General features: G+C 44.1%; 1 protein-coding gene across 1 annotated transcript in view; it reads right to left on the bottom strand.

Moving 5' to 3' along the window:
- NDP (norrin cystine knot growth factor NDP) overlaps positions 1-21,345 on the bottom strand; it is a 26,809-nt gene extending 5,464 nt beyond the window's left edge. Inside the window, exons 1-2 of the mRNA XM_007456967.1 lie at positions 21,195-21,345; positions 6,624-7,004 (exon numbers count right to left, since the gene is read on the bottom strand). Of these exons, the coding sequence (XP_007457029.1) occupies positions 6,624-6,797 (174 nt within the window). The 5' untranslated portion in view covers positions 6,798-7,004; positions 21,195-21,345. The remainder of the gene's footprint in view (positions 1-6,623; positions 7,005-21,194) is intronic.
- Positions 21,346-21,831: the final 486 nt, after the last annotated feature.

Raw genomic sequence — 21,831 nt, 5'->3', positions numbered from 1 at the left:
ACCGCTCTTAATGAAGAGCATACACACTACTCCACTATCAAATCAAGAAATGAATTTTTTTGGACAAAGAACCCACATGGAGCTCAGGTGGGTGACAGATACATGTTATCTGCTTTTGGTCCAGTTTAATTTTTGCTATCTTATGTTGCCCCCCAACAACTGGCTTGATGCTAGGAAGCTAGGCAACTTCTCCAGCAGCCCCTTTGTATCCCCCCAACCTTGGAGTCACTTGTCTCCAGCTGGATGTGATACCTAGTTCCTTCTAATATGAACAGAGCTGCTGGGTTCAGGGTATTTGCTCAAGGATAGACTCTTTCGCGTTCAATCTGATTTCCATGTGCTGAGGCTAAGAGTAATGGAAAGTCCTTGGGTAATAATTAAGGAATAGTAATGATGATGATATGTAACATGTATTGAACGTTTACTAGGCTCCAGGCACTGTGCCAAGCCCTTCACAGGCAAGTTAATACTTAACAACTCTTTCAAAAGGTAAACTCTCCCCACTTTACAAATTAAGAAATTCAAAGGCAGAGGTCAAGTTACCGGCCTGAAGTCATATAGCTGTACAATGGAGGGCCAGGATTCTGAACCGAGACAGCCAGATTCCTGAGCTCTCTCTCCCAACCACGGTGCTATACTATTAGGCCATGAGAGTCAGCCTTTCAAGCCTTCGAGTTTCCTAAGATGCTAAAGTCAGTCAAGGGCAAGTTCAGGCTACACTGTGAGGGTTGTAGCCAGCTGTGATTCCTGGGTCCAGACCAAGGACTGCACCCGGAGACCTGAGGCTCCTGCTGTCTCTGGTGACCTACCACAGTTCTTAGACAGTTAGGCCTTTTGCTGCAATACACAACTGTCTTCTGAGTGAGAGAAAATCCAAACACAGATGGTTTTCATCACCCCTTGTTGAAAGACTTGCCATCTCCAAAGCCACTTTCCTTTCCTGTCACGTGGGGCCCCTGTGAATTCCTGGCTCAGGCCATGGTCTCCATCAATATCAGAATAAAGACCCACCTGTCCCATCCTAGAATAGAGTTTTGGCTATTGTACCTCAATCGAGTGAGAAACATATTTTGCCTTTTTCTCAACAGTGAATACTGTGCATCCCTTATTCCATGGCACCCCTTGAGGCACCCCCCCCCCTTTCTCCTCAGGAACATGATTCACCTCACTTCCCCAGCACCCTCAATAAATGACTGTTCAGCTCATTTCCAGAGAGCCAGGTCAACCTCCAGCTAGAAGCCGGTCCCTTCACTCTGGTTACAACTCAAACTGACCTGAAGAGACCTTTGCACACAGAATGCTTCCCTTCCCTCTCTCCTCTGTTTACTTGTGAGCATTATGAGGACAAAAACGTAGTCTGTGTTTTCTTCTACTTTTGTGCCTCAACTGCCCACCACGGTATACATTTGTTCCTTTTTTAAAAAATATCAAGTCGGGCTTCCCTGGGGGCGCAGTGGTTGAGAGTCCGCCTGCCGATGCAGGGGACACGGGCTCGTGGCCCGGTCCGGGAAGATCCCACATGCCGCGGAGCGGCTGGGCCCGTGAGCCATGGCCACTGAGCCTGCGCGTCCGGAGCCTGTGCTCCGCAACGGGAGAGGCCCCAACAGTGAGAAGCCCGCGTACCGCAAAAAAAAAAAAAAAAAAAAATAGAAAAGATCAAGTCATATCTGCCCACTAGTCAACTGTGTTATAAACTCAATACTCCCAACTCCTCTCGTTTCTCCTACCATGCTGTGAGCTTCGGGGGCAGATGGCTTGAGGATCCTAAGCAGCCCCTCTCAACCCTGAGGCTCAGCCCTGCGCCTGACAGGTCCCCTCTCCTCAGGGAATTTCCCCAGGTTTTGTGCCCCGACCCCTCTTCCTCCTTCTCTTTTGGGGCCACCCCCCTAGCTGCTCCTATGGCCCTTCGGGGTTCAGAAAACCGTATGCCTTGGCTCTTCGCTCTCCTGGCTCGGGGCCACCCTCTCCTACTTCTCACCCAACTCAGACTTCACAGGCCTGCCCAGCTGGCTCGCTTTCCCAGTCTCGGTTCCTGAAAACCCCTCCTTGGCCTGAATCCAGAACGCACCCCCTCCAATCCCTCCTTCCTCCGCTCACGTGGGAAGGGAGGGCAGACGGCAGGATCTGTTTCTCTCTGACTTTGATCCCCCCTTTTAGCACCCAGCACAGTGGCTTACATTTACTTTGCCCTCCTGCGTGCTCCCCCAGCCCTGCCAGGTTTCTGTGTTTAACAAGAACCTCAGTGAGGTTCATTTTCCTAATCCTTTAAGGCTATAGGAGATCCCAATAGTTATTGAGGTTTCAGTGGTTGACTAAAATAGAAAAGTGAGTCTAAACACCTGTCCACTGTATAACTTCATCATCAAGATCATACTATCATCTATTAATGTCTATTATATGCCGAACACCAGGCCGGATGCGTTACAAATATTGTCACCAATACCCATACCCACACTTTTAGGGAGACAGCATTAGCTCCATTTCACATGGGAAGAAACTGAGGCACTAAAGAATGACTACACTTCCCCCTAAGTCACCCATTTGGCCAGCTGTGGAGCTGGAATTTGAAACCAGGTCTCTCTCACTTCAAAGCCTGGGATCTCAGTTCCCTTGAAGATTCCCCAGATATCTCATTTCCACTAACCACTGACCCTTTGCTTGTTTGCTTTACCACCTTTACTAAAAAATTCAGTGAAGATTGTCAATGAAGCTGCCACTCCCAGAATCTTTTGTACCCACTCCTAGGAGGTGTTACCAGTGAAAGCCACCAGGCGCATCCTAATCTGCAGCCACACTGACCTCCTTCGTGGACCACTGTGGCCAGTCTTTTCTGCCTGACTCCATCTCAGCACTTTCCTGAATTGCTGGGAGATGGGAGAAAGGTCCCCGGGTCTGGCCAGATGCAAGTTCAGATAGTCTCATGGAAGGCTCCCAGAAAAGCTTTCACTACTATTTTTATTTTTCTACAAAGATTGCTGAGTGTAAATCATGATTTTCAACAGACTGGAAGTTGAGCCTGGGCTTCTAAATAGTGGCTCCCATTTGCAGCAACATGAATGGACCTAGAGATTATCATATTAAGTGATGTAAGTCAGAAAGAGAAAGACAAATATATGATATCACTTATATGTGGAATCTTAAATACGACAAATGAACACATCTACGAAAACAGGAACAGACGCAGATATAAGAACAGACTTGCGGTAGCCAAGGGGGAGGCGGTTGGGGGAGGGAAGGATTGGGAGTTTGGGGTTAGCAGAGGCAAACCATTATGTATAGAATAAACAACACTCCATCTCAGCACTTTCCTGAATTGCTGGGAGATGGGAGAAAGGTCCCCGGGTCTGGCCAGATGCAAGTTCAGATAGTCTCATGGAAGGCTCCCAGAAAAGCTTTCACTACTATTTTTATTTTTCTACAAAGATTGCTGAGTGTAAATCATGATTTTCAACAGACTGGAAGTTGAGCCTGGGCTTCTAAATAGTGGCTCCCATTTGCAGCAACATGAATGGACCTAGAGATTATCATATTAAGTGATGTAAGTCAGAAAGAGAAAGACAAATATATGATATCACTTATATGTGGAATCTTAAATACGACAAATGAACACATCTACGAAAACAGGAACAGACGCAGATATAAGAACAGACTTGCGGTAGCCAAGGGGGAGGCGGTTGGGGGAGGGAAGGATTGGGAGTTTGGGGTTAGCAGAGGCAAACCATTATGTATAGAATGGATAAACAACAAGGTCCTACTGTACAGCACAGGGAACTATATTCAATATCCTGTGAGAAACCATAGTGGTAAAGAATATCTATATATCTATATCTGAGTCACTTTGCCATACAGAAGAAATTAACACAACATTGTAAATCAACTATACTTCAATAAAATTTTAAAAAATCATAATAAAAAATAAGTGATGACTCCTACATTCTATTTGCATTCCTCCAATAGGAAGAGCCAAGTGAAAGATGAATGAATTGAATGAAATGAATGAAACATGAATTGAAAGATGCATGCTCTGAGGCAGACATTGCCACTCCTGGGCTAAATGACATCGAACAATCTATTTAATTCTTCTTTCAGGTTTCAGTTTTCCTTACCAATAAAACGGGAATGATAACGCTTTCCATCACAGGTTTGTCAGCAACGATTAGATCATATAGTATGAGGTGCCTGACACCTATTAGGTCTTCAAGCAGATGCTCTCCCTTTCCTGAGCCTGGGTCACATTCTCCCCTTTATCTGTCTTCCCGAGACCAGACACTGGATAAATTGGAGTCAGGAAGCATTAACAGCTGACAGGCAAACAGTAGTAAATAATGGGCTTTGAACCTCATGTTGAGGGGAGAATTTCTGCAGAGAGGAAAAATCTACCCTAGTCTCCTCTTTGTTAAAACCCCCATTGGTTGTTTTTGAGACACAGGCTACATGTTTTATATCCCAAGTCTGTAAAGATGAACAATTTTTCTAAGTGAAACCCATTAGAGAGAAAACCAGCCTGAGTCTGTGAGAGTTAAGAATTATAGAATATCTCAAAATGAAAAACAGTTTTTGTTCCCGGATACATAGAGAAAGTCTAATCCAGAAAAGGTCTGGGTAGTTGAGATTCTGCCAGGCATATTTTATGGCCAAGGAAGAAAGGTTTATAATTGCAAGCACCATTTACATAAAACTATTGCTATATTTGGGATAGTTTGGGATGTTTGAAAACAGATTGTTCCCATGAAATTACAAACATTTCTCTACAATCACAATTTTGCTCTATTTATCATGGTATTCTGGAAGAAACAGAGGTGAACAAAGGTAAACTAAAGTCTGTTTGTAGGACTCATGCTCAAGCACTGTGAGTTTGTTGGGTTTGAGTTAAGGCTATATCTTCTTTGACCTTTCCTTAACTAATGTGATAATTGCTAAGGCGCTCCTCCATCTTTTCATCAAATCTTTCCAGATTGTTCTTTAGTTTTCAGAGATGCTCCAATTTTCCTGTTCCTTCCTATCATCACATGAACACTTTCTTTGAAATAATTTTATTTCCTTTCTTTTTTAAACATCTTATTTACTTTTGGCCAGGCCGCACGGCGTGTGGGGTATTAGTTCCCCGACCAGGGATCAAACCCGTGCCCCCTGCCCTCGAAGTGAAGTGCGGAGTCATTTTTTCTTTTTTTTTGAAGTGAGGAGTCTTAACCACTGGGCCGCCAGGGAAGTCCCTGAAATAATTTTATTTCCTTTCTTTTTTTAAAGAATCATGATTATGGAGGACAACTCAGCAGAAGGAGAAATCATCCGTGGAATAAGAAACACTAAATATGAGTTCTCTCTATAGGGGGAGTGGAGGAGAAACTAATAATTGCTCTAGTCAACCTTACCTCAGGCCTACAGTTTCTGAGCAATCAGTTGGAAAAACATGTCCTATCATTTTTTCTCAATTTGTTTTATATTGTTTCCTAAGAAGGGATTGCAGGCTTGCAAAAATTTATCTATTTACTCTTTTTTCTTTTTTTTTTGGTTCGACAAGTACAAATAAGAGCCAGGAAGTTTGGGTTAAAGTGAGTTAACCCAAATTCTGATCTCCCAAAACTAAAACAAGCCATCACCATTGAGCTATAATCAGAGAAGTTATGGAAATTTTAAAGGCAGACAGAAGTCGTAATGTTTTTAAATGGAGGGTAGAGCCATTAACTTATATGGTCTCAAGTTTAGTGGTTGATATTACCAAAACTTCTTAATTATATCGGTAATTTAAAAAAATACTTGCCATATGAGAATATTTAAGTGGTTTTAGTCTCAGGACTGGAAGTGAAAATCTCTGAGGTTGGGCTAAACAAATTCTTATTTACCAAATGTGGGCAAATTTCATTCGTGTGACTGGGGGCAGTGAGAGTCGTGAGAAGTCTGCTTCTGAGTCTATTTTTCCCTACTATGTGCCTCCCTTCTGGGTGGTCCAGGTGGCGGGCCACTCTTGGTGGCCTTTGAAGTATAGTATTCCTTCATACACCCCGTCTCAACACTGAGACATCACTTTCGCCTGTGCCGAAAGACACACAACCTACTCCAGACAAGAATGACGTGGATATCAAGGTAAAAATATAACTTATCAAAATGCCATTTCTGTTTTGAAACCATTTTGACATAAACATGGCAGATAGAGAAAGGCACGGACTAGGAAACACTTTGAAGAGCGCCCCCCCCCCCACCAAGAAGTATGTTTTACTGCTCAATCATATTTCTTGTATCTCCTTCCTCTTTATTGCTGGTGGAGATAGAAAGAGTTACGATAACCTGTAGACGCCATTTTCTTTCTTGAAAAAGGACACCACTGCTCATCATTTTCACAGCCAGGGCCGAAACACACCCCTCCAACCTTGTGCCTAGCAACAATTTTATTGTGAGAAACTTCCAGTCTTTCTTATTGACTTTGAGAAGCTGGCTGGGTGTGTACATGGTCAATTAGGCAGCTTTACTGACAAAAGTTCAAAGCACGGTGGGAAACCCGAAAAGAATGATTCTCTGGCAAGCCCTGTGGGTCAGCCATATAGTTCTCTGTCCCTTGTCAAAGGAATAGGGCTTCTCTCCTGTTTCTGGGAGTAAGGCTACTCTCACAGAGATCTCGAGCTTACCTTGGAGCTACACTTGTACAACGGGTGACTGATAGAATCGACATAGTGGTGCCTCATGCAGCGTCGAGGATCGGAGTCCATCATGAATGAGCTGTCTGTTTTGCTGTCTGTATCTCCCATCAGCGCCAGCAGGGAGAGCATAGAAAAGGATGCAGCTAGTACATGATTTCTCATTGTTGTAAGGGAAAACTTCTCAAGAGGAACGGCAGAGGGAGGCAAAGGACTAAAAATTGGAAATGCCTTCACCTCCTAGGCTCCAGTTCCTTTCAAGGAAAGGGCAGGATCTGGTTGGAGCTTTCTGGTTGTCATCGTCCTTTGTATGCCGGAGTTTCGTCTTACTGTTTGCACTCGCAATCCATCATGACTGTATCTGATGCACAGCTGGAATGAAAACAGAAATTATTTTCCCCAGAAACGTTTACCCAGAAAAACTAATGGAACCCTGGAGGTATTGAGTAGAATTTTTCCATGTCATCTTGAGTGGAGAGTATTGGTTTCTAGAGTGTCATTAGCATAAGCTATCATCCATTTCATACCCCTCCCCCATAGCTTATGGTACATATTTATAATCATTTGGAGGTGTGCACAGCGGTTTAATGGAAGCACTTGTTGACTCTAATTGCTGGAGGATAGTTTGACCCCATAGTCAAGTGGTTCTGGCCAGAGCATAACTCGATTGGGTGCTTTCATCCTTATCCCTGGCTGGTGGGGACGAGAGGGTCTATTCAGTAAGCTTTGATGTCAATGTCAGCTTACAGGGCTAGAGAGAAGGCAGGTCAGCACTAACAAGCACACGCCACGTCCCACAGGAAGGAAGTACATTTTCCATGTCCAAGTCCAACCCACCCATCCACCTAGTTTTCCACTTCTATGCTCTGGGCTTATCCTGTTTTTGTGTGAAGCCCTGTGCCACCCAGCACCAATGATAAGCTGCATGGGAAATACACATTATGCTAACTGGCTTCTAGTGCGGTTAAGGCAACACATGTGTATTTGCCAACAGACTCACGCATTTCTGAAGAGCCTTTGTAGCCCAAGCACACGTATAATTTGAAAAAGTAAGTGGTTGCTGGAGCAGAGACTTATCATTAAAGTGGGATCATGCCATATCTGACATTTGCCTTGTTCTTTTAAGCATATACCTCTTGGACAAAGGACTTGGGTCCAGAATCTCCTCAAATCACCTCACTAACCCCACCCCCGCAAGGCATGCCCAACACTATCACACCAGCAAACAGAGAGCGTCAGAAATATTTTCAAACATTTAGGAAAATTGGGGGACTTGACGTTACATCTAAAGCAAAAGGAACACAATAATTAAACCTTCAGGAAAACTTTCAAAGTTATTTCAGATAAAAGTTTGATTATTTTGCTTCATATACAACCTTTTTTTAAGCTTGCTACACATGGACAGTCTGAATAAACAGAGCAAAGCACTGATAAGATGAAGAGAAGTTCAAGTCCATATAAGTCAATTAGTTTTACTCTAATATAGTGGCCCCAGACCCCCTTAGCCTCAGTTTAGCTGTCTTGCAGAGTGTGGGGCAGGGGACCCCAGGAGGAAAAGGGTGTGTGACATGGGGCTGTTTCAGAGTGAAGCATCCCTGGCAATGGCAAAACTTCAGCATGTGTGTTTCAGGGAAGCCCTGCAAATTGCAGGAAGAGCAGGGAACAGTAATGAGGGGACCCACCTGGACTCTAGCACTTCCATTAATTAGCTGGGGGACCTTGTACAGGTCATTTGAGCTCTTCCAGCCCCAGTTTCCTCATTTGTAGAATAGGGGAGTGGGAAAAATGGTGTCTGCAACCCTCTCTTGCTGTAAAATGCCAACATTTTAGATACTTATGGATTCAGTTACTGCCATGTCCATATACAGAGGATAATCCTAGAGTTGAGGATACCATATTTTCATGCAACTTTGCACCACTGTCCTTTATGTGCATATGCTAATGGCAGTATTTCGTTAAAATTGATCAAACCTGTGCCTAAAGCTCCAAATCAGCAAAGGATGCATATGAGCATTTTTGTTTTCATTTCAGCTGCATCCTCTAGGTTTTCCTCTGCACATTACATTGAAACTCAGCAAGACTTCAGCTCAAAGAGCCAGAGCTTTCTTGGGTTCCATGTTCAGAGGCTGCAATATTGCTGACCATTTCCTGAGTTTCAATATGACTGTATTTTCCCAAATGGTCAACTGTCTCTTTGAAGCCTTAATTAGTCTCCGAAAGAGAATTTATTAGATTTCTCCTTTCACCATTCCAGTTCACAGATATTTCCCCCAGGAGTCAATGGCAAGAGGATGAAGGGGAAAAGCAGACATTCCAGTCCTGACCTTCCCTCTCCACTGCCAGCAACTTCTTTTTGGAGCCATGGCCAGGGGATATGGTTAAATGAGCAAAGCAAATGAAAGAAAAGCATGCATGGCATGATGGTAAAAACAAGCAATGACATTGACAACAAAACCCTACATACGTGTATGTATGGTTGTATGTGTTGGCATTTGCATTTATTCCACAGAAAAGGAAGTATAATCGGCCCTTAAATGGAGAAGATGGGCACCCTCACTCATCTAAGAGAAATGAAAATTAAAGTACTTTGAGACACTTTGTTCAACCAGTCAGAACTCTGATCATGCACCCTGTTGGCAAGGCTGTGGGAAAACAGGCCTATTTTGGAGAAAGTACAGTAAAAATTGGTACAAATTCTGTAGAAGCCAATTTGGCAATATCTATTAAAATTGAAAATCTGTATAATTTAGACCCAGCAATTTCACTTCGGAAAACTATCTTACATGTGAGATCACACAAGCATATGGTTATTCACTACATCATTGGTTGTCATGGCATAAAATTGGAAACAGCACAAAATTTCCATTAGTAGGGGACTGGTTAAATACATTACACAACGTTCATACAGTCGAATACTATGCAACTCTATAAAGAAGAATGCAGAAGCTCTACTGATTTGTGTTAAAACAAGGAGGGATAAGAATATATATTTGCGTTAATTTGTATTTACATAGAGAAGCTCTGGAAGGATACTCAAGAAACTGTACAGTTAGTTACCTGTGGGAGTTGGAGGACAGGCATGGGAGAAAGACTTTTCGCTGTATAACTTTTTTTAATTTGTAGATGTCTGAACTTGTGAATGTACTGCCTATCCAGAATTTCTTTAAAAAATAATACTTTCTCTTTTCAAATCAAAGCTTGGCTTAAAAATAGTAATTAAGTTAATGGGTGTTTAAAGTTTGTGCCAGTTTGAGTATTTTAATAGTATTAAACTTTTATTCCTTATAAATACGGGAAGACATGCTAGTCTCTTAGTCAAATATTCTTCCAGGTGGGCCATTTTGTTTTTGTGCACTACTGCCACCTAGTAGCAATGTTCTGAATTGCAAGCACAGTTAAATTTTTTTTTTTCCTGAAAGGTGAATAAAATAATTTTGCAAGCAAATGTTATGACACTTATACTGATAAAGAGCTAGTTAATGTCACACAGAATGTAACTTTATTATCTGATTTTCTCTTTAAAGATGATAAGCTGAACCCAGAAGTAGTGATAAAGTATAAAAGAATGACAGAAGAAATATTGCTTCACCACTAATAAGAAATAGATTTTTCATTTCAACGTGCTCATAAAGCATGATACTTTTTGTTCAGTTGTTATATTAAACTCTGAAATGAGAATGCCAGCAACAGTGTAAATACGCCACAGAAATCACAGAACCCTCGAAGCATAAAGGTATGATCCTTGCAACATAACACTGAGATTTTTGCCTTGTGTTCAAATTGGATGAACCAACACTGTTGTGTTGAAGAAGAAATGAACAGAATGCTCAAGAAAAGAGTGATGTTAATTAAGTCAGGTTGCCTTAACATTGTGTTGGTCCGGATGTGCACAGGTGAGGTTGTGCAGAGTGCCCAGGGAAGCACTCACAAAGGGGAAAATCAAGAATGAAGGAAGTTTTCATCACTCGAGATCCCAATTTTATGGCAGCCTAGGGGTATCTACGTCTGTCTCGTAGGAGCTCCTGTCATTTTTCTCAAAATTAAATTCATTCTAACTTGCTTTAATTTTGTGAAAGCCATGTAGCATAAAAATCAAATGCTGCCTATCAAGACTTAGAACCTCAGCCCAGCCAGGATGGACTGAGTGAGAAAGCGACTCTCTTGTTGAACTCAGTAGACCTGGGCTGCTCCGTGCTCTGGGTACAGTCTCTGAGACATGGACTTGGCCGATGTACAGAGCCCACATTCTAATAGCTCCAGTGTGGAGCCTCTGCTGGAGGAGAGGCACGTAGGCTGGCGTGCCCGACTTTGGAGCTACCCTCCAAACGATACCAGTGGAAAAGAACAACTGGTGCCCAGATTTCCCCACCTGTCATTCTCAGCGAAATAATATAGCAGAGCTTACAGCAGACCCAGCCTCCTGGGTGAGAGATGGTGTTGTATCTACAGATCAGCTCACTCTTGGGCTGACCTTCTGCCTGGCAAAGGGTAAAGTGCTGGTTTCACACAAGTTATTCCAGCAACTGGCTAAGACAAGTGGCATGTGCCAAGAGTGGCCTTATTCTCGCCCTGCTTGCCAGACAAGGGAGGGCCGTGCTCAGTGTCCGTATTTCCCCCGGGGGCTGTTTTCAGTATAATACATGCAGGTATTACCTCCCATGGCTTCTTTCTACAAATATATATTTAACACATATTCACTGAGCACCTACTATGTGTCTCCTTTTGCTCTAACAGATGAGACTCAAGGGTCAGGGGAAAAAAATAGGTCCTATTCTAGTTCCCTCTTCCAGCTCACTGCATCCACAAGCAAAGAATCTTGGCCCGCTGTTTTCCTGGGCAATTATTTTAGACACGCTGATGAACTCATTTAACATCTAATTCATATGCAACATCCTTTGCTTCATTCTAAGAAGATCAAGTTAAGCAGATGAAATATAGTGACTTTGGAATGACGTCAGTGTGCCAGACAGAATTATTTGATATTTACTATCATTTAAAACAATCATATCAGGCATGAGTAAGGTAAAAATGGCAGAACATAAAGCCTCTCTCAAAGGAATTGCAAAAAAAAAAAAAAAAATCAGAGATTTAAATGTGGAAGAAAGCTTGCCACTAGATAACACTTCATACTGGGATTAGAAAAGCAAGAAACTCAAAGTCTCATCAGAGAGTGTGAAGTGCTAAGTAGCCCCCTCCCAGGAACTCAAAGAATTCCAATTGGAACTAGTCAACTAGATGCCTTGGAGAATAAGTCAGATGCCTCTTCCGAAGGCACTTAATTTATAAACTGTAAACAGCCTGTTGGATTTTATAAAGCATCCCATGTGCTCAATGAATGGTTTTTGATATTATTCCTATCTGGCAGCACATCAGTAGTGGCCAAGAAGCCAAGCCTGGGCTGCCCCAGAGGCAGCCGTCCTGACCACACACACTGCCAGCCCTCCAGCCTGCCAGCCCCTGGTATCTCCAAGGATGGGCAGCCACAAGGTCAGTGGGGAGGGAGCGGCTCCTGCCCTTGTCATCTCATGGTGTCTGTTCTACAATTAGAGGTGGCAGAGAATAGGAGGCAATGCCTGCCCCCCTAGAGCCATCTTAGGAGAAAGAGGACATCCTTGGGATTAAACAACAGTTCTCCAGTCTGGGACGGTCTGTTTTCTCCCAGCCTGCATTACTAGGCAGGCATGGCCAAACTCAGTGGTGATGGTGATGGAGGAAGACAAGAGATGGGAGAAGCAAAAGGGAAGGAGAAATAGAGTGCAGGGAAGAAGCAATAAATCACAAGCCTGGGGTAAAGAAGGGTGTGAAAAAGAAGGACTGGGAATAGAAGTAATTTCTGGCCAACTGTCAAGCGGCCCTATCTGTGTGTGTGTCCATGGATTGAATAGTTTTACTGTGTGGGGCAAGACTGGTGTGGGAGGACTGGACCTAGAGACTGACTGAAACTTCAAATCCTGACTTTTTCAGGAAATCCAGAGAAACCTCTCATTGTGATCCAAACTCCCACTTCCCTACAGGTTTCATCTCTTCCTCCCCAACCCATTTCTAGTCTGTGTTCCACGTCCCGGTGTTTTGCATTCATTTGCCAGAAACATTGGATAACTATTCCAAAACCTTCTGAAACCAGAAGAGCATTCTACTGCTGTCTGCTCTGGTGGAAGGAAGGCTGATCTGAGGAGCCGCAAGCTCTGAGCCCTCCCTTCCCGTCATCGGCTGTGTGATCTTGAGCAAGTCACTTGCCTTCCCTGGACTCAGTTTTCTCATTCTCAAAATGTACGGATTGTTCGAGATGTTTCTATGGTTCTGTCCATTTCCAACATTCTCTCACTCTACCCAAGCTTCTCAGAGTACTCGCCTGCTTTGGGGGGGCTACATGTTCCCCGAAGAAATGCTACACAAAGAGTTCCTTGTTTACTCAAGAAGTTAATGATCACAGAGAAGTCCAAACAAGTTCTAATGTGGTGCCTAAGCCCCTTGATGAGGCTGTATTGGTGGCCCGAAATAAAAATAGCCCGTCATAACCACTTGACTTGGTGTTTGAATGTACCAAATATGGTTTATAAATTAATAACATGTTGTTAATAATAGGAAGCAGTTAGCGAGGATACTTAACCGGTTCTTATTTCTCTTAAAGCTGTCTTAAAATTTGTAGTGTTTCTTTCCAGTCTCCACCAAATGGGGAGAGGAGAAAGCGAATAGTAGTCAATCATGGTAGAATTAAACTTCTTTCAATTGGTGATGATGAGGATATAAGCTGAGTTTAACCCTCTTGCACCTTTCCTATGAATGACCCTTATTCCTAACAGATTGAGCCACAGATCCTCATGCCCTAGTGGGGCCATTTATGATGCTCTGGTTCAGGATAGAAGAGGAAGATTGGTTAGAAGAGTTTTCTTCTCTGCAGATGTGGTTAAGAGCAAGGCAGTCCGCTTAGTAAAACATCTATGGAACCTCTGTGCTAGGGCACCTGAAGCTCTAGGCTGGGACTTGGGTCGAAAAGAGTTGCCCATTGGGTACGGGTCTTGTTTCCTGTGCTGGGCTTCTGCGGGCTTCTACAGTTTCTACGGAAAGACTCATTCTGAGTTCTTAACAGTTGACATAACTGACTTTTAGAGAACAAACCTTGCATAAATTGGAAATGACCGAGTCTGATTACCCATGTGTCAAGAAGCAGGATACGGCTGAAGTCTTTTCCTCTGGGGGTTTGGATTATTTCTGTAAATCTACCACTCCACTAAAAGCTGTGACTGATACGGTGATGAGCTGTCAGAAGAGGCTTAGGGGTGGGCATTCTGGGGTGCCAAAAATCAACAATAGCCCTAAACGCGGAGTACCCTTCCATCCTTTCATCAATAATAGGGAGAGACAAAGCCGCAAAAGAGGTAACAGAAGAGACGGAAGGATTATTTTTATGTTTCACATCCGCCACTGTCCTTTCAATGATTTCAAATAGCAAAGTTCCAGAAAGGGAAGGTTCCCTTCATTTCACCCACTCCCTCCCAGGAAGGGGGTTTCACATGAGGAATGAGAAACACTCTACCACTTACTTTGTGTAAGACCCTTTGGAAGGAAAGCAGGCAAGTTCTGAGACACCCAACCCAGGGCACTTGGTCTCACCAACACATGAATGTACACTCTCCCTGTGGAAAAGCAAAGGTGCCCTGGTGTTCTGGGGACCCTGGTGCTGAGTTAATTTGACACTTGCTCTGCCACTGGACTGCTGGCTGTGGTATGGCCTTAGGAGAAGACAGATAACCAATGTTAGCTCAGGGTACAAGCTCCCTTTTACCCTGGAGCCAAATGTGTATGTTGGCTTTTCTTCGAAGTGTCCAACGAAGTGTTTCCAAAGCTGCATGTGAACCTCCTCACCCACACTTCGGAATGATGGGTAGTGATCTCACCTAACAGCTGTAGAGCCCTTAGTTAGAAATTGGGCATAAACAATAGAGCAACTCACTATTTCCATTCCCCATTCAATTTGCCTTTTCTGCCCAATGATGGGACTTGAATACTGGATTCAATCCTGTGGCAATTTGGAAGCAACACTTGTGGACACAGACTCATGTCAAAGGGGCAACATTAAAGCACGGGGAACTCTACTCAATGTTCTGTAATAACCTATATGGAAAAAGAATCTGAAAAAGAATGGATACATATATATATATATATATATATATATATATAAATTGATTTTTGACAAAAATACTAAATAGAAATATCAATAATGAATGGGAGTCTTTTCAACATACAGTGCTGGAACAACTAAATATCTGTATGTGATATATATATATATATATATATATATATATATATATATGTATAGGTATAACTGATTCACTTTGCTGTACACCTGAAACTAACACAACATTGTAAATTAACTTATACTCCAATACAAATTTTTAAAAAAATGAAAAAAAAGTCGATCACATAAAAATATGTTTCCCTTATTGCTAATCACTCTGAATTTATTGGGCTTTTGGTTTTCTGTCCGTATTTTGCTTTGCTTAAACCATACACACTCTGGCTACGTCTTTTGATTGCCAGTTCCCCTGTGACACTTCCATTCTGCTGCCTTTGGATTTCAAACCTCAACAGAAAAATTTTAATTCTGAAAAAAAGTCATTTTCCATAATTTGGGGGGGGAAATCACAGAAATGTATGAAGTCCTTGAATATTGCCTCGCGCTTTAAAGAAAAACTGGACATTAAGAACTGGATTTCTTGGACTCTTCACGTCCATATTAAGAATGTGTGTGCCTACATTTCACTTAGAGTTAAGGAAGGGGGATATTTTCTTCACTGTAGGAGTTGACCTCCTTTTCTAATGTCAAGTAAAGAAGGTAACTTCAGAGTTCAAACCCCTCTTCCTGGGAGGGAGTAGGTGAAATTAAGGGAAGCTCCCCTTTCTGAAATTGTGCTATTTGAAAATCTCCAGTGGCAGACTTTAAACATTAGAAATAATCCTTCCTCCTTCTCTTTGCTTCTCCATGGCCTGCTCTTTGCCTATTTTTATTCCCTATTGATGGAAGGATGGGAGGGGACTCCATCTTTAGGGCTATTGTTGGTTGGTGGCACTGCAGAAGGGTCGCCCCTGAGAATTTTCTGACACCTCGTCAACTTTCTTGAATGTATTAACCTGTTGCCCTTTCATTTTTAAAGAATCTGGCAATGGGTTGGATCACAGCTTAAAAGAAAAAGTTGGGATTGAGCCCGGCCTTGGAGGAGAGAAAATGGTATGAAAAAATTCTTAGCTTTTGTAGAAAAACAAAAAGAAAAACATATCTACTGCAAATCTTATAGAACTGAGTTTAAAGCTATAGTCCATGTTCATGTGCAGATTTGGACATGAGGGTGAAATGGACTCTGATTGGATGAATTCCTGATTCTAAGCATGAGGGATATATTGCCTCCTAAAGTTACCCATTCTTTGCATTTTCTGAGTCAGTAGTCTTTCTAACAAGAAAGTAGTTGTCCCAGACTGTGAACCCCATCCAGGGTGTTACATTCTGACTATTGAAAATGGGTCTGGGGGTGTGATTATAGGCTCACCCATCAGACTCTGAGACCCTCTGATGAGGGGGACAGTAAGCGTGAATGGCACCAAGCAAGCTATTGCCAGACACACAAGAAGAAAGCTTTGCAGATGTGAGAGCATCTGGCATCAGAAAGAATGCCATCGGCGCAATCTTCCTCAAAAACTCAAATGTGTGGGTGTGTGAATTTGCAGCATGCAACCTGCACAGCCAAGCCAGTCCCTGCCTCGCCCACCCCGCTGCACATGCACAGGGGTTTCAGCAGGATTCGCCACCCTTTGTTTCCTCCTGTACGCAAACACAGAAGTTTATGGTTGCTAATCTGAGGGGTGAGGAGTGGGTACTACCAGCTGGAATGTTGCCACTGGCAGGGGCAGACAGGAAAATAGGAAGGCTCTTAATGTCCTCCCAAAGAAAACCTTTGATGGACAAAAGAGTGGTTGTATTTTTACCCTCTCTCTTCATGCTGCCAGGCGTCTTTAAATAGATTCTCTAGCCTAGGGACTTGTATGGAATAATTCATATTAAAACCCAAGAAGTGGCAGAGGAGGGGAGTTGGTTCTTTCTTCTCTTTCTTTTCTTTCCTTTCTTTTTTTCCCCCTTCTTGTCAAGCTAACAGGAAAAGACTCATTTTAATTCAGCTGTGTTCAATTTTTCCTTTTGGGTCTTTTAATGAACTTTAGCTAATTCGGAAAAGACTACCAAAGCCCCCAGGAAAAGAAAAGGACTAGGGACCTGTACTGCAGACTGCTCCGTAATACGTTTTGGTCCCGAGGACATGTGCAGCATCTTTTAAGGATGCTGCACACAGGGGGTGACATGAAGCTCTTAAATGGGAATGTCTAATTGAGAAGTCCAGCTCCTTCCATTTGCAACTCATAAACCGATCTGTTGTTCTGCTGTTAAAAGAAAGAAGAAAAAGAAAAAATCCTCTCCATCTCCCCAGCCCCATGCTGGGTTCGGTTCAACCCAGGATCCATTTCTCCCCTCTCCCTTTCACAAAACGGGTTTCATAGAGACATTTGGGCCCGCGCTAGCCAAATTAAAAGTCCCGTCTGTCCTTCTTTTTCCTTGGGAAGGGAAGGAGGTGGGAAGGACAGAGAAAGGGGGCAGGGCGGGGCCCAAGGGCCCAGGGAGCTTGGTTTCAAGTCACTTGTCTCTCTCCCTGAAACAGAGAATAACCACATTTCTCTTAATGTAGGCCGAAGTGCATCCAGGCGTTCCCATAGCACTCCCACCCCCGGCCCTTTGCCGGAGATGTGCGGCGGGTCACTGTGATGGTATGTTTGTCCCTGCCAACCCGGTTCACTCCAGCCCTACTCCCAGCAGCCTAAAGGGCAGCCCGAGCCATGAGGCTGCTCCTCTCTGCGAGTGGGTTCAGGCTCGGGGCGCTCCAAAAAGACCCCCGATCCCATCAGCCCGGCAGAGCTGCTGCCAAGAATGACATCCTGGGAATACTATGGAGATGGGGAGACCTCATGCGCTGTTGTCCCCAGATGGAACAGGACCCAGGCTGTCTGGAAAACAGGCAGAGCAAAGAGCGAGCTCACAATGGAAGGAGCTCAGGCGAGGGGAAAAGGGGGCGGGGTGGGAGTGGTGGAGAGCAAGAGCAAAGAAAAGCCACATGCCACCCAGGGAGCTTCCAGGGAGGGCTGGGGGAGGTGGTGGAGGAAGGACTTGCAGGAAACAAGTACCCAGACATGGCACTGCCAGTCTAGCTGGATTCTTTTCTGAATTAGATTATGCGAAAGAAAGAGGGGAAATATATAGCCTGCCAGCTGTTCAAAGGCTTACAACCTTGCTTTTATTGTCCGGGTAAGTTGGTGAGGTGGGGCATCAGAGGAATTCCAAACATACCATCCCAGAGAAATTTTAATATGTTCCACAGTGTCATACACGAAGAGGAAATGACAGCTGATCACAGCCAGGGCAGAGGCCACAGCAATCTGGGCCTCGGAGCTCACCCACCCTCCCATGGCCCAGCTTCCCTCCTTCTGCTTTAGCCCTTCTCCGCTCTGCCACCTGCCGTCCCATCCCTCCTGCTTCCACTGGCTCAGGCAGGGGGCCCCGGGCAAAGTCGCCTTAGCTGACTGTCATGGGAGGAGGTGAGGATGGCCTGGAAGGCCGCTGGCCAAGAAGCTGAGGGCTGGCTAGGGTGAGTCAGGCCCCCCCAGGGAGTCAGAGGCATTTTAATCCAACCACAGGGGATTATCTGCTGATAAGGACCAAATCAAGGACTCTGGTGATGCTGTCTTCAGGGCATTTCCCCCCAGTAACCTATCCGAGGCAGAAAACACGAGATCGGATTATTTGAAAGCGACACTGTTAGTGGCTCTGACGGAGACCTGGGTTTGGGGAACAACTTCTGGCAACTCGATCCCAGGGGCCTCTTGAATTTAGGCCAGGCCCAGAGGTCACTGGTTTCGATCCTGGGGGTGGGACAAGTAAGTGGTGGGAGATAGTGACTGCATCTTCCTCCACGCATGTTTCTAATTCAATGATTCATCAAGTGGCCCTGATGTCAGTCGCTGAGTAGGTGACTCACAGCCATCCCCGATACAGACAGCACGTGGTCCTTTCCAAAGGGGGCTCAAGGGAGCAGAGGAAGGATAAACTGCCCCTTTTCTAGGCTTCTCCTACCCAGGAAGGAAAGATCCAGGCTCTGCTAGCTGTGAGTGACGTGTCCCCAGGATCCGGTGATAAAGGCCTGAGGGGAACCCCTTTATCATAAATGGAAAGAAAACCCACCGATAAGCGACAATCATTTCCAGTAAATCTGGGTACCAGCAGATATTTGAAATAGTTCTTTCTAACAAGGAACTCATTGACCAGTTTACCCACTGGCCAAGTCCATTTCTGTTCCCAAATCTAACTGGAGATGGCATACAGACTGAGAATTAGGGCGCAGGACAATGTCTCATTCACCTTTGCATCCATCAGGACTAGCATAAGTTATTGAAAGAATGATGGCATGAATAATTAACCAATAAGAGTAAGAGTGCTTGAATTGTGAGTTCTGAAAATACAGTAAAAATTGCCAGCCACCACTGGTGGCTATAATTCCGAGAAACTCGCCACATTTTTCAAGGGCCGAGGAAAATAAATGAGTTGGAAATTGTTAAACGTATTGAAAAATGATTTATTTTCCCCTTGACAGTGTCATTGGAACATGAATTAAGATTGAAAACTCCACAGGCGTGTTTCCATCTGTGGGTGTCAGCTGCTTGGTACACGGTCATCAGGAAGGCTTCAGCCAGCACTCCTTTTACCTGAACTAAATGTATGTTAAAGTAAATGATGCAAAACATTGCATTTTGTGCTCAGACCCTCTCATATAATGGTCTGAATCATAGTTTAAGAAAACCGTTTTGGTTCGGCTAAATGCTTTGCTAACAGCAGTAGTTTAAAATTGTATAGCAATAGAATCCATGCTATCTTTTCAGGCTTTCTCAAATAAATAATGACTATCCCAAGGTTGTAAGTTACCTCATTCAAAAGCCAGATTCTCATTCAACAATGCTTGTTAGGTTAGTTATTAGAGAAAATCAGAGGAGTTCCCCCATAAACCAAGTTCCCGTTCCACGATGAATATTGGTCTCTAGGAACCTAAAAGTTTACTTTGAGAAGCCAGACTGGTAAGAAAAAAAAAAGGGCGGGGGAAGATATTTGCATTTGGTTGGAACAATTGAGAAGCATCTTGTAGTCCCCACTGCATTTGATAGACACCTAGAGCCAACTCTGCATTTTAGGCATCTCTACATTTTCAAATGCACCTGGTATTTAATGTTATGTGTTGGAGCAATTTGCCAACGCCGGCTCCTTGTAGTTAAAATACACTAATATCATACATGAAAAGAGACATGTTTCACAGCATCCATATCTGCTATTCATGACAGTGACAGAGCTTAGAACGCGGGACTCCCATCTTGCCAAATAGCTTCCTTTTCTGCACCTGAATCTCAGCAGAGAAGGGAGTCTACCTCTTTCATGCAGGTTTATCGCAGCTCCTCGATTACAATGAGCCTCAGTTACAGGGTGTTCTGAGTCATTAACATTCTGTACACAGTCAAACTTCCCGTCCCCCAAGGAAGAGTTATGCCCAGGCCTCCTACAGCCCAATTGTTCATTTAAAGAGAGAACTTGTATTCAGGAGCTTGCAAGAACCCTCCGAATATTCCTCAGGTGTTTGTAGGAGTCATTCCTACAGGTCCTGGTCCCTGTGCTGGTTGGGAGCATCCTTTCCCAGTCACTGCTTGGACTGGGTAGCATCGGTCGGCTGCAGGGACAAGCTGATTACTAAAAATAACCCTTTGCAATAAGGCCAAGGCAAACAGCATGCATTTCCTCGGACTTTTTGCCCAATCAAAATCCTATAGTAAATCCATCCTCCTCTCTCCCCGGCGCTCCTGACTGCATCTATGGAATTGAAGATGTTGCAAGTTGGGAGAAAGGTGCAAAGGAACAGGATTCTTGTAAAGCGCGACACAGAAAGCTAGAAATAAATGTTGCCTATTGTTTGAAGTCATTCTAAGCACTCCGGCAGAGCCCTGGCAGGAGATCAGCAGCATACATAAGTAGTAATAAAAGTAAACAGTGCGCTTTTAAACTTGCAGTCTTGCCCGCGTTCATAGTGCCCCCGTTTTAAGAGGGATGAGGGCGGCGGGGAAGATACTGGGGCTCCAGGAATCCATGTCGGCGAGTAGCTGCTTCTCAATCTCCTTTCACGGGGTCAAATATAAGAACCATTACAAAGTTACATCTAACTACGCAGAGTTTGAAAATCCAACCTCTTTCAGTCAAACCCAAAGAGATTTTCCAGCCTCTCTGTGAGGCTCCCCTGTCCTGTCACCGACTTCAAAGACCCGTTCATTTACAAAACACAATGCTAGCCCACTACAGATTAATGCAAATTCAATTAATGCAAATTTAAGTGGTATTTAAAGGTTGTCTCTTTGTCTGAGAGGAGGATGAAATGCTCCTTTTGGAAAGAAGTAATTTCCTAGGCAAGCCGTCAGCGCTGTTTTCCTGCTTACCTTGGGGGAAAACGCAGGGCTCCTTTCTCCCCAGACTTTTCTGAGAGCTAGAAAGAGGTCCTGTTACTTCCAAATGCTTTTGTTCTTCTGTCCCTCTGTCACATGGCTTGCCTTTTATATTTGCAACACACAAAAGTTAGGACTGTTGTTTAAGCGACACAGGGAGAGAGAGAGAGAGAGGCAGAGAGAGAGGGAGAGAGAGAGAGAGAGAGAATGTCAAATGGAAAAGTGCCATTGCAGTCATATATCAATCAGGCGTGCGGCCGCGGCAGCGCACTAGCAAATGGGAATGCCACGGAAATGTGAGGCGCCCGGTATCGGGGACTCGCAGCCTCTGCCCACCGCTAGGCTCCCTTCCACGGAGCATCTTACGATGCGAACGGCATAGGAGTAGGAAGGGCGAGGAAGTCCCCCACCCCCTTTCTTCGTCTCCTCCTCCTCCTTCTTTTGTGGTGTTATGGAAATAATAAGGGGCTAAATAATATTCGGGACTGAATTCTTTGGCAAGCATGTGGCTGCCCTCAAGAGGTGCCGTCCTCACGAAAGACACGGAAATACAGAGTGGCATTCTGCTTAATGATTCAGCAGCTGACCGGGATGAAGTTGAAATTCTCAGCAAGAGAGAAGAAACATGGGA

This window comes from Lipotes vexillifer, unplaced genomic scaffold, assembly GCF_000442215.2.
Source record: "Lipotes vexillifer unplaced genomic scaffold, Lipotes_vexillifer_v1.1 scaffold15, whole genome shotgun sequence".
Classification (NCBI taxonomy): Eukaryota; Metazoa; Chordata; class Mammalia; order Artiodactyla; family Lipotidae; genus Lipotes; species Lipotes vexillifer.
This window is presented reverse-complemented; position numbering and strand designations above follow the sequence as displayed.